Genomic DNA, 11,481 nt, shown 5'->3' with positions numbered 1-11,481 from the left:
TGCAATAGCTGAGCAGCTTTTTGACTTTAAAATTCCTTTTGTTTTAAAGTACTTAAAGGGTGAAGTCCGTTTATTTCCTCTCCCTCCTGTCCCGTATTCACAGCCCCTTCTCAGCTGGAGGTTCTCCATTAGGGGCTTCATCTTTTTTATAGTGTGTTGGGGAGCTGTTGATATAGAGGTAAGTCTTATTTTTGTCATGTTTAGGAAAATGAGGGTCATTGCTACTAATCTGCCTAGGGTTAAAGCAATTCTCATTTAAAAAGGGGTCCGAGAACCTTCTGTTTAAAAAAAAAGGCTTAAGGCAAAAAATATCATTCTTCGATTTCAGATCATAAAAAGAAAAGATGCTCTTATACTTATACGTTTTGAATTTTCTTCGTAACCTTTCCATTGCCATACTGGACATCTTGAATTTCAGAGTATGTGGCTTTTGGCGACTTGGGATTTGGAAATAAGGGCTTAAGGATGCCCAAAGTATTGAAGCTAACAGAAAGGGAAAGAAATTTCAAGATTGGGATTTCTGAGCGAGTAGTTACGTGTTGAAAGTGGGAGTTCTTAGTATGTAGCCTATAAAAGTTAGTATGGTCCAGAAATCATTTTACTTTAAAAATTGACTTGTTCAACCTTAAATGCCTGCTTTACCCTAAAAATGATTGAAAAGTTTCTGTAATTACCTACTGGATTCACTAATGCTGAATAACAATCACTAAATCCAGTATTTTTCAGTACTTCCCTAAATATGGCCAAGATACACATAATTAAAGGTGGTATCCCAAGCTGAGTAGCCTTCATAGATCATGGAGGACAAAATAGGATAAACACCAGCTTGTGCTCAAGGTAATTATGAGATGATGGGGTCTTTTCCCTCCAGCGTTCATGGGCACTGCGGTGCGGAGGGAGGGAGAGCAGTTTTCAGCCAGTGGACTGGTTCATTATCCTGATAAATGTCCATCTTGAACTTAAATGTATTACTGTTTCTTAAACTTATAACCTGATTACTATTTGATTTAAACATTCCAGCTCTACAGTGCCAGCAGAAGCCCATCAGGCCTGTTTTCAGTGAATAAACCAGACGAGTGTTGGAGACGCTCCATGTCTGCAAGTATCTTTTTAGCAGACTAGAAACTTGATGGTAGTTGATGCCTTGTTCTTTAATATCCTCGCTTTACTATGTAATATTTCCCATCTGCAGTTAGTAGGAGGCCCCTTAACTATCATAACCAAAGCTTTGAGTTGCTGCTTATATTAGGCGGCAGTTTGTAAATACCAGTTCATTTTGGCGAGCGTACTAGCACCTCCAGTGGTGGTGGGGGGGAGGGGGTGCTGGGGGTTGGGGATCTGGTTGATTTGCAATATCTTTGATTACCTGGAGTAACGAGAGTTGCTCATTCAGAAAGTAGAAACGTCAACTGCATCAAGGTTTTAAAAGCGGCATTTATTGATTGAAAATAAATGTGTAGATAAGCTCTCAGCGTGGAAGCCACATTATTTTTTAGTGAGCTTTAAGTACATGAAAACTTGTATCTTCCATCATTTGTCTTGTGTGTGCTTTTAGCATCCACCTGCAATTGGAGGTGAATTTTCGACATTTTACTGAGAAAGATTTAAAATTCTTTCAGCAGCTCCCCATAGTATGACAAAGTTTTGCAAAGAGAAAGATAAAAACACACTACAGTGGTGTACGTTGAACATTTATTACAACTAATTGGTGATGTGATAAAGACAGTGCTAACACGGCCTGAATATGTATTGGTCACAATCACAACAAAGCTTAATCCAGCCCCGCAGATACAAATGAAAGTGTAAACCATGAAGACATGTTTACATACACAGAAGTATGTATAAAAGTGACACTGGAACAACTGTATAGCTTTAAAAAAATACAGGGCCCACTAATGTCATTTTACCTCATTCAACTCTGTTTTACATGAAACGTGGTGTCTGTCTGCTTTTGTTAAGATTTCTGATAACTAGGCATTGCCACGGAAGGGAAGGAAGCTGCCCTAAAGTGTGCAGCGCTTGTTAAGTGGAGGGAAGCAAAATAAACTTGGCCGTTAACAAGCACCCCAGAAGGAGCATTCGTGCTTTAAACAATGACTTAAGCAACATTTTGTGAAGAGAAGAACACATTTTTCTGTAAGATACTGTTGTGAAGAATTCGGTAAGTCAATGTTTCCATTTTTATTTGGGGGCATCAAAAACCATTCAAGTCACTAAATGGTTATGACCACAAAAAAAAATCTGTCTCAGGAGTTGAATGTTCCTTGGCCTTAAAAGTAACGTGCTCACTATTAAACAGTCGATCTCTGTTCCTTGACCCCAGCTTGGAAAGCTGGAGAAATAATTTTTAGTGTAAAGCACATCATTTCAATTTAGTCATTTATGTATTCCCTTTAAGTATGTAGTTTCCAATAAGGAATAAATAATGGCATAAATTTGTTTTTTTTTTAAGTCAACATAAACAGTTAAATTTTAATTCATTTGGTATGTTAGTATCAATTCCCTTTATTCTCGTATATGCTGAAATGCTACACACTAGTCTTTGGTTTCATAAAACCAGGTTTCATATTTTAAGTTTCCTTTGCCAAAGATGGTAATTAATGAACGTATATTGCCTGATTGTGTCATTCTAATAAGATACATGATTAGATTGAGAGAAACAGATCTGTAAACTTTAAAATATCCAGAAATGGTACCTTTCTTTTTCTGCATCATTCTAATTCGTATTTAAGTCCCTTATCATTTGATTAACCAAAGTTCCCTTTAAAAAAAAATTTTGTGTAGGCCTGAATGAAGCAGCTTAGCAAAACAGTAATACTGACAAGACGTCATCTTATACCATTAGCTAACATGGACATGAAGGCAGTGACCATCTACAGTGTGTGAAATGCCACAAGAAGTCATCGACAAGGGAGGAGAGTTATGTCAGTCCAATTTCTTCAAGGACACTACGTGGGGTTTCAGCTTCCTGTGGAGGGAAAATGTGAGACTCTGGTAAGCAGATCCGGGGAGGCTGGAGAGTGTGAAATTGACACGGAAGGATGTGCAAGTTTCACAGAACAGTGCAAGCAGGTCATTGGTTTGGGCACATTCGAATACTGAGAGCAGGCGTGTTATTTAGGGTTTTGTGCCCCAGACGTCAGAGACCACAGAAGGATATTTTGAGCATGCATTAAATACCTACTGATTACCTACCAATGTGCTGGGCACCACTACTGTCACACAAAAAGCAGGCAAACCCACTGGCAATTTAGGAAATCACTGCTATCGAATTAGCTACAGGAAAGGTAAGTTACCTTAGTGTTAAAATCGAAAGCCTCCCCTAAATAAAAAGCAGGGAAAACCCAGAGTTCTCCTGAATCTTCACATAATTTTATTTTCCATGCTTTTTTTTTTTTTGATCGTTTTGGTCCCATGTATTTATAGAAATGTCTTCCTCTGCGTTTTTACTCAGTTTTTGACTTAACTGTCCCCAGCAGCACGGCTTCAGAAACTCACCTTCCCAGCCCTCCCCTGGGCAACCAGTGGCTTCAGGGGAGGCAACATAATAGAAAGAATTCTCTAGGACCAAAGGCATTTTTGTCTTATGCCACAACCAGTACTCATTTTTAAATGTCAAAGGAAGACAAAAAAAAAAGCAGGCATAGCTAGAAAAAAATTATTAAAAATTTTCCAAAGTGGCTGATTGTGCATATCACAAAACAGGACCAGGTCAAATTCAGGTATTACTTGCAACAATTTTGTAATTAAAAGGCATTCGACAGTGTAATGGAGAAAATGCAATTTTTAGCATCCAATAGTAAATTAACTTACTTTTGCATCCTAATTGTGGTACAGCACAAAGCAAGGAAAAGAAAAATATTAAACCATAAAATCCATACATTAGGTTTAATTGTATATAAGCATTACATGGAGTAATCCCAAGTAAATTAAACTCTAGCCCGTTTCCTGATTTGGAAAACAAGGATCACAGTACTTACCTTCATACATAGACATTTAAGGGAGAGAAGGCTTAGTGCCGGACTTCTAGAAAGTGCTCAAAAAATGTTAACTGGTACCATTACACGATTGAGACCTACCTACATGAAGGTATTTAGCATTCAGTACTAAATAAAATATTATAAACCAACTCTATATAAAAGTTCACATGATCTTTTAGTGGGTTTATTAACGAAAAATGGGTAAAAATCGGCTTTGGTAGGGGAAAAAGGTTTTTACGAAGTATTCTTGCCCTCGCCCCCCACATCAAACCTCAGCCTAACCAGGCTACATCAAAATACATATGGGGGATAGGAAAACAAGTTAAACATTGCCACAGGATTACAATCCACCAAATACGGAATGGGGGATATGCTACAGCATGGCTGACTCAGTTAAACAAACAAACAAAAAAACAATGGCAGGGGAGAAAAGCAGAGTTGTTGTTAAAGACGGAAAGACTGAAGAGACATCAACCAGATACAATGTGAGCCTTAGTGGGCATCTGGTTCTAACAAACCGATTACAGAAATGCAATTTTCAGGCAATTAGGAAAAACTGAACCAGGAACAAGATGTTAAGAGTTACTGTTAATTTTGGGGGTGTGTGGGTACTTCTGTCTCTTGGTGATACATACTGAAGTATCAAAGATGAAATGATGTCCAGGCCTTGCTTTAAAATGCTGAGGCCAAAGTGGAGGGGGTGGTGGGAAACAGACGACGCAACAAGCATATGACTATGGGTATTGAGTATGAGGGGTGTTGAACCTGAGTGCTGCGCACTTGAAGGTTCCTTCCGCTGTTTTATTTGCATGTCTCAGAGTTTTCGTGATAGCTTTTAAAGAAAGTCTAATGGAAAAGATGCAGCACTCCCAAGAATGATGTAAACCAGTCTCTCTTGATTCGTTTAAACACTAAATAAACTGACATCTGAATCACATACACCCTAAACAAAGGAAATGATGTGAAAAATAATCATTTGCATGTAACCCTTGAAGAACACAGGTTTGAACTATACAGGTCCATTTATACGGAGGCTTTTTACCATACAGTACTGTAAATGTATTTTCCTTAACATTTTTTCTCCAGCTTACTTTACTGTAGGAATACAGTATATAATACATACACAAAAGTTGTGTTATGGAATGTTGAGGTTATTGGTAAGGCTTCCAGTCAACAGTAGGCTATTAAGTTTGTGGGGAGTCAAACGTTATATATGTGGGTTTTCAGCTGCCTGGGAGGGTCAGTGCTCCTAACCCCCTCATTGTTCATAGGTCAACTGTAATGTTAAATAGTTTTTAAAAACACCATACAACCTTTAATGCATTTATTAAAAGATGCCTACATTGAATTCTATACAGCTAACATTCTTCCCTTATCCATGTAAAAATGTCTCTCATTCTATTCCCTGGAGCTGGTCAGATTTCCCCTGTGGGCTTACTGCCTACAGTCCTGTATAGCATTTCATGAAGAGAACCATGTTACTTATCAAATATGCATTATTTAAAATGTGTCCTTTCTAAAAGGCCTGGCTTAAAGGAATCATTTATACATTTTACTCCTTGAGACTTTTACAAATAGTACATTAGTTTCTTTTACAAATTGTGTCCATAGTATAAAATGTAATTTTCCCATGTTGACACTGAAACTGTAGCTCAAAATTACCTAGAAGGCCTCCTAGCTAAAGTAGTCACATTCCTAGAAACAAAGTAGAATGGTGGTTACCAAGGGCTGAGGGGAAGGGAAATGGAGAGTTGTTTAATGGACACGGTTTCGGTTTCACAGGAGGAAACATTTCTGGACGTCAGTTGCACCACACTGTGAATGTACTTAACAGTACTGAACTGTAAACTTAACAGAATTTGCCAGCTTAACCACTTTTGTTTTTTTTTTTACACGATTTAATAAAATTACCTGGAAAAACCAAGATATAAAATATATTATTTGTCAAGAGGGATGGAGAAGAAAAAAGCCATTCACATGAGACAAAGTACATGCAATACTTTTATTTTAGACGTGCAAGAAAAGCGATTTCAGAATCTATGAATTGAAAGCAAGCAGCTGTATACAAATAACAAAAGAAGCAACATCTTGTTACAGCTCAGCACACAGCATCCAAAGCAAACCGGCAGGAGACAATGCATATTGAGCATTAAAACCAGACGAATAACGTCTTGCAGGGTGGGGGGAGGGACAGAGGAAAAAAAAAATGGAAATGGAAGACCAATGTTTCCCAATGCTTTCAATGTATAATGCTAAGTTTCTCATTTGACAGCCCATCCAGGTGCTTCAAATGTAATGCAGGACATAGAGAATGGAACAAACTGCTCTGCATACCCGCCTAATCTACATTTTCATAGGTCGTCTTTCAGTGGTAAACCTGTTTGAACATCTTCTGAATTTGTTTACTGATAACTTAGGAGGCTTTAAACTCTCTAGATAGGAACAACAATGAATTATTTGGTACTTTTCCTTTTATAATAAAATAAGTTGCATGTTTTATTAAAAGTATACACAATAATGATCAATATTAAAAGTCTTAACATAAAACCAGAGTTAACAAATCATTTAATACTTAAATGAAGACTTAATATATACTATAAACCATAACTAGTAAAATATTAGTATTTAAACTGAGTATTAGAATTTTCCCATTGAACAAGAGATACTGCAGCAGAGACTTCTGACACAGCTTTGTGATCCTCCTTCAAGGGACTGTTCAATACTGTCCAGCACATATGTGACTGAATAGAGGTGCATCACGAACTTAAGAACTGTGCAATGTTTTACCCTTAAGTACCATGTAAAGGACAGATTTTACTTTCTGGAATTATTTCCAAATACACTTTTATGGGATACATTAGAATACGTTAGCTCAGATAGGCTGTAATACAGTCACACGAAATGGAGTTTCTTTGGAAGACCAAGCCACACTACATAGGTTACTGCACTGCTTATTTTGCCATAGCGTTTCCGCTCTATTTTCTTTGGTGAACCATTTTAATGATGGCTAAATTTTCCTCTTACAAGGTTTTAATCATAGATGGTTCGTAGATTATGACATGGATGTGTTTAAGATGAAACACTACTCAAAACAAACATTCATAGGTCATGTCTCCAGTAGAAATTAAACCAGTTGCGAGCAGGACTGAAGTACATCAAGATCACATACAGAACAAAAATAAAACAGAAAAAGAAAAATGAGGGCGGGAAAAACAATTACAATGGAAAGGTATTAGTTCTGAAATGCTCTGTTATACAAGACAGTCACCAAGCTGAGGGTATTTTCTTTCATAAGTATATCAGCTCTCTATTTCCTCTGTGAAATTCTGCATACACGACGAGTAGTCGCTTAGTACACAGGGACATTAAAATATTCATGACGTGGCTACAAAAGAAATGCATACATTCTTACACAGTATACAAACCGACAGACACAATCAGATTCCTAGAATGTTTAGTGCACAGTAAAGAAAATGGAAACTTGTAATTTTTGTTTCTGTTCTTTGGTTTATGTCTGAACACTTAACTTATAAACAGTGCTTAGGAGTTCCAACTCAATTTCTTTTAGTAACTTTATATAAGGACAATCAAAATGACCTATATCCTACAAAATCCAAAAGCACTGTTGTTACTAACAGGCTGAAAAGATTTTCACTGTAAAATCGTCTGGTCAATACTGAGTTAACTGAAAATTCTATTAGAATACTACCTCCCACCAGTCTTCAAGTATATCAGGATTTTATTACACAAAGTAAAGGAATTTAATCCCTTAATGAAAATCATTACATCCTCAGGTGACCATAAACTCTTCTACAGATCCTAAAGGAAAATCTCTGCCAAGAAAAAGTGGAAAAGTAGTCACCCATTTGGTATTTTAAGTAGCAATGGAGGTGTTTAATGGTTCACTTAGCTGGAAAAAAATTCCAAAGCCTATGCCTTTGAGACTAAGGATATTATATTTTTTAAAATAATCCTGAAGATAAATTTTAAAGAACTCTCCAAAAAGATTTGTTAGATGTCTATGCCTACAAATGTATGTAAATCGAGGTTTCTCATATCAACGAGGTAACCTGAGGTGAGGTTTTAAACTGACCGGAGAGTGTCCAGAGATGGATTTCTAGGGACTCGAAGAACCCCCTGAAACTAGAGGCAAAATTACACACAGATTTTCCTGAGAAGAGGGCCCATGGCTCTTCGGACTCTCAAAGGGATTATACCCCTGCCAAAAGGCTTGTGACTCAAAGTTTAAAACTGCTCATTTGAGGGCTTGTAAAATATCCTCATTTTAATACTAAAGTTGGCATTTTGAAATGTTAGGCTACAAAGCCATGTAAACTGTTCAAATATGTAACAGATCCCTTATACAATACCCATTTAAATACAAAAGTATCTGAGAAGCGCCAGTTAAATTTTAATCCTCAGATAATTCTTAAAACAGTTTAAAAAGAGTTTTGCCTTTTTTCCCCCCCACTCAGAATACAGTGGCATGAACCAGGAAGTTAAAATAATACTAGTAATAAACCCCAAATGCTTCATTTTCTTGGAGAAGCTCTCATTTTCGTAGGGGAATCCTATTTATCTATTTCTGTACCAATGACATTAGCACTTCACAGTATTTAATAATACTTTTTTGTCAATGCACCTCTGAACCTATTTCAGTATTCTCTGTGTAAAAAAATAAATTTTAAGTCCCAATGATGGATCATTATCAGAGTAAAATTCCCTATGAAAATATCAGTTAAAGGAAGTACTGGGACTATCCCTTGGGATTTAATGTAATTAAACTTTTCAGGTAATGCTAAAATATAAATAACAAACTTGACAAAATTGTAAGTACAAACTGAATTCATAGATCCTACTACATTTTGATGCATGTCAGTGCTCCAGCACGTATTCTAGTACGCTTTCTTACACCCAATGAAACTCTTGCTGTGATACATATTCTCTGTTTTCTGGAGAGAGAACAAGAAAAGTTTAAGTCTGTCAACCTTTCACCTACATACCAGTTCTTTGAGACTTTATGAAATTATGGCTTTTCATCGTTTTTGTTTTCTCTCTTAATTTTATACACACTATGGGAAAAACAACCATGGAGAGCTTATGCCCACTGAAAGAAAAGAGAAAGGTAGTTTCCCCAAATAGGGCTGAGCACACCGCTGTTCCTCCCCGGAAGAGACTTACTCGGAAAGGCAACAATTCTTAAACCAAGACTGCCCAGCATTTCTGACAGACCTTTTACTACATTAGTAAAGGAAAGGGTAGATGATAAGCCAAACTATAGCCAATGATCCATATTAGTATACTTAAAACAAGAAATTAGCATCCATCAATTGTGAAGAATATTCTTCGTAGGGAGAAAGCCCTCTTCGTTGGAAAAACACCCTTTAAGAAGAAAAACCGTAAAATGCACAAAAATAATGTATTCTTTTACCACTCTTAAGTTGCTACAACATGTTTTCTTCAATGATTGAGATTCTCAGTTTAGACAGAGTCTGGAAAAGTTGTGCTAAAAATGCCTTAATGACCACCTAACATTTAAGGTTGATTTTAAGCTACATGATGCAGGTATGCCCATATTAACCAAGTTATTTCTTCTCTTACATACAAAGAAAATATTACAGAAGACTGAACATAGCTCCAGTATTCTGGGCCCTCACACCACCAGAACATCTTCTGAGTCATGGAATAATTAATTAAGAACTGGGGAGGGTGAGAGTCAAGTCTGTCACAACACACAAGGGGTCCTGGGCAGAACCAGAACTACTCTCTTCTTCCACTACCCAGCAAGCTGAGTTCCTCAATACACTAAAACATCAGTGATTTAGATTACATGGAAATAAAGGCCAGAATGAAAATAGGGAAAAAAATTTTAATCCAGGTGTATTACACAAATACAAACTACAAATTGCCCTTAGTATCAATTCTTCGGAGACCTATTTTTTGAATAAAGATTTTAGACATGATTTTCAACCTGAAATAGGCCTGCAATCCTGGACAATCCTTTTACTCATCATTTGCTCCCCACCATTAAGTCTATTCCAAACCCTCAGCATTTTCCTCAAATTTATCTATCTTGTCTCTTTCTCCTCAGTCCCCAGCAACTCTCCTCTAGATGGTAAGTTTCTCAAAGCTAAGAAAAGGACAACTTTCTGAATTTCGCTCATCCAACTGATGAGGAAAAAAACTACAGCTTTACCCAGTCATCTCCTCCTAACAGGAGGAAGATTCGTCTTGCCTAAGACCAGTGCTTTTGATTCCATTCCCATTCACCCCGCCAATACACCTTCCCCTTTATTCTCTTCCTCTTTTTCACTGCTCTCTGCATTCGCTCCTTCTCCTTGGTACACACGCACGTATGTTCAACTTTCCTCCACACCAAGAGGAACTTTTTTCTCAGTCCCCTACAAAAGGAACCCGGGGTAGTGGGAAGTGCAGGTTAACAAACAGCAGAAAGAGGAACTGAGTTACACCTGCTCTTAAAATTGTCTACGTTCTTAAGACAAACCCCACTGCCTTACAAATTCCCAGATATTCACCATATTAGGCTGATGACTCAAAACAGTCTGGGAAACTATATAAAGAAACTGGAAGCTAGCACTTATCTGAAGCCCTAAGTCTTGCTGAGATCAGTGCTTAAGTAAACTACTGGTACTGGATCCAAAACTGAAAACCTAGTCTCCTGATTTTCTCTTTCTAGCACACAATGTATGCAAAGAGCAAGTAATTGACGTTTAATGAAAATATAAATGAGTGTAATTTGAAGTTACTGCTCTACTCATTTTTCTTGTGAAGGGGCTTCACTTATTCCTTGTACTGTAAGTAGTATCCTCTACCCTTCATGTCCTAGAACACAATCGTCCTTTTTATTGCCCCTCACTCAAATCTGTGGCAAAGTTTCTACTCGACTCTGAACACTATTCCTTGTGCTTAAAGACCAAAGGGCCAGAGAATGTCCAAAATTCACTAAGATCTATGCTTAGCAATGAATAAAGAGAGAATGGAAAGCCCTTGTAAGGTACCTTTTAGATGACATAGCTCACGGTGTCAGTCTGATTCCAGCAGCAATTGCGAGGAACTAGTATCATCACATGATTTCTTTTTTAATTAAATTAGGAATGAGTGGCAAGAGCAATATGGCTGTTCCAGATGGGTAGTGTCTAAAATGGCCAGGAGCACACAAGTGCTTCACTTTACATGCTGGAACTTGTCTTTTTAGCAAATTCTACTTTAATTTTACCTAATGGAACAACACAGTGTGTACTCTTCCATTCACACAGTTTCGTTTTGTCATTTAAAAAATTTATAAATTAAAATTGCATACTTCTAATACAGGTTTGTTTTAAACTTCTAGAAAAGCGGGGGGGGGGGCGGAACCTCAAACATTTTCAAGAGGTAATGGCCGGTAAGTTAATGTCCCACCCCTAGATCTTTTCTCACTTGATACAGCTTGAATATCTTTCCATACCATTGCATAGAAATCCATCTCATTTCTTTTACAGAC

General features: G+C 37.3%; 1 protein-coding gene across 2 annotated transcripts in view; it reads right to left on the bottom strand.

The window, feature by feature from the left end:
• Positions 1-1,414: 1,414 nt before the first annotated feature.
• Positions 1,415-11,481, bottom strand: part of AP1S2 (adaptor related protein complex 1 subunit sigma 2) — a 28,685-nt gene continuing 18,618 nt past the window's right edge. The window contains exon 5 of one of the 2 annotated variants that reach the window (XM_028092560.2): positions 1,415-2,968. In XM_028092560.2, coding sequence (XP_027948361.1) covers positions 2,921-2,968 — 48 coding nt within the window. In that variant the 3' untranslated portion in view covers positions 1,415-2,920. Of the gene's footprint in view, positions 2,969-8,811; positions 8,933-11,481 lie in introns of those variants that run through there. The other variant, XM_088028860.1, reaches the window with a different exon arrangement.

The sequence above is a fragment of the Eumetopias jubatus genome, unplaced genomic scaffold (assembly GCF_037043125.1).
Source record: "Eumetopias jubatus isolate StellerSeaLion01/CBP00866 unplaced genomic scaffold, mEumJub1_p1.0 scaffold_11, whole genome shotgun sequence".
Taxonomy (NCBI): Eukaryota; Metazoa; Chordata; class Mammalia; order Carnivora; family Otariidae; genus Eumetopias; species Eumetopias jubatus.
This window is presented reverse-complemented; position numbering and strand designations above follow the sequence as displayed.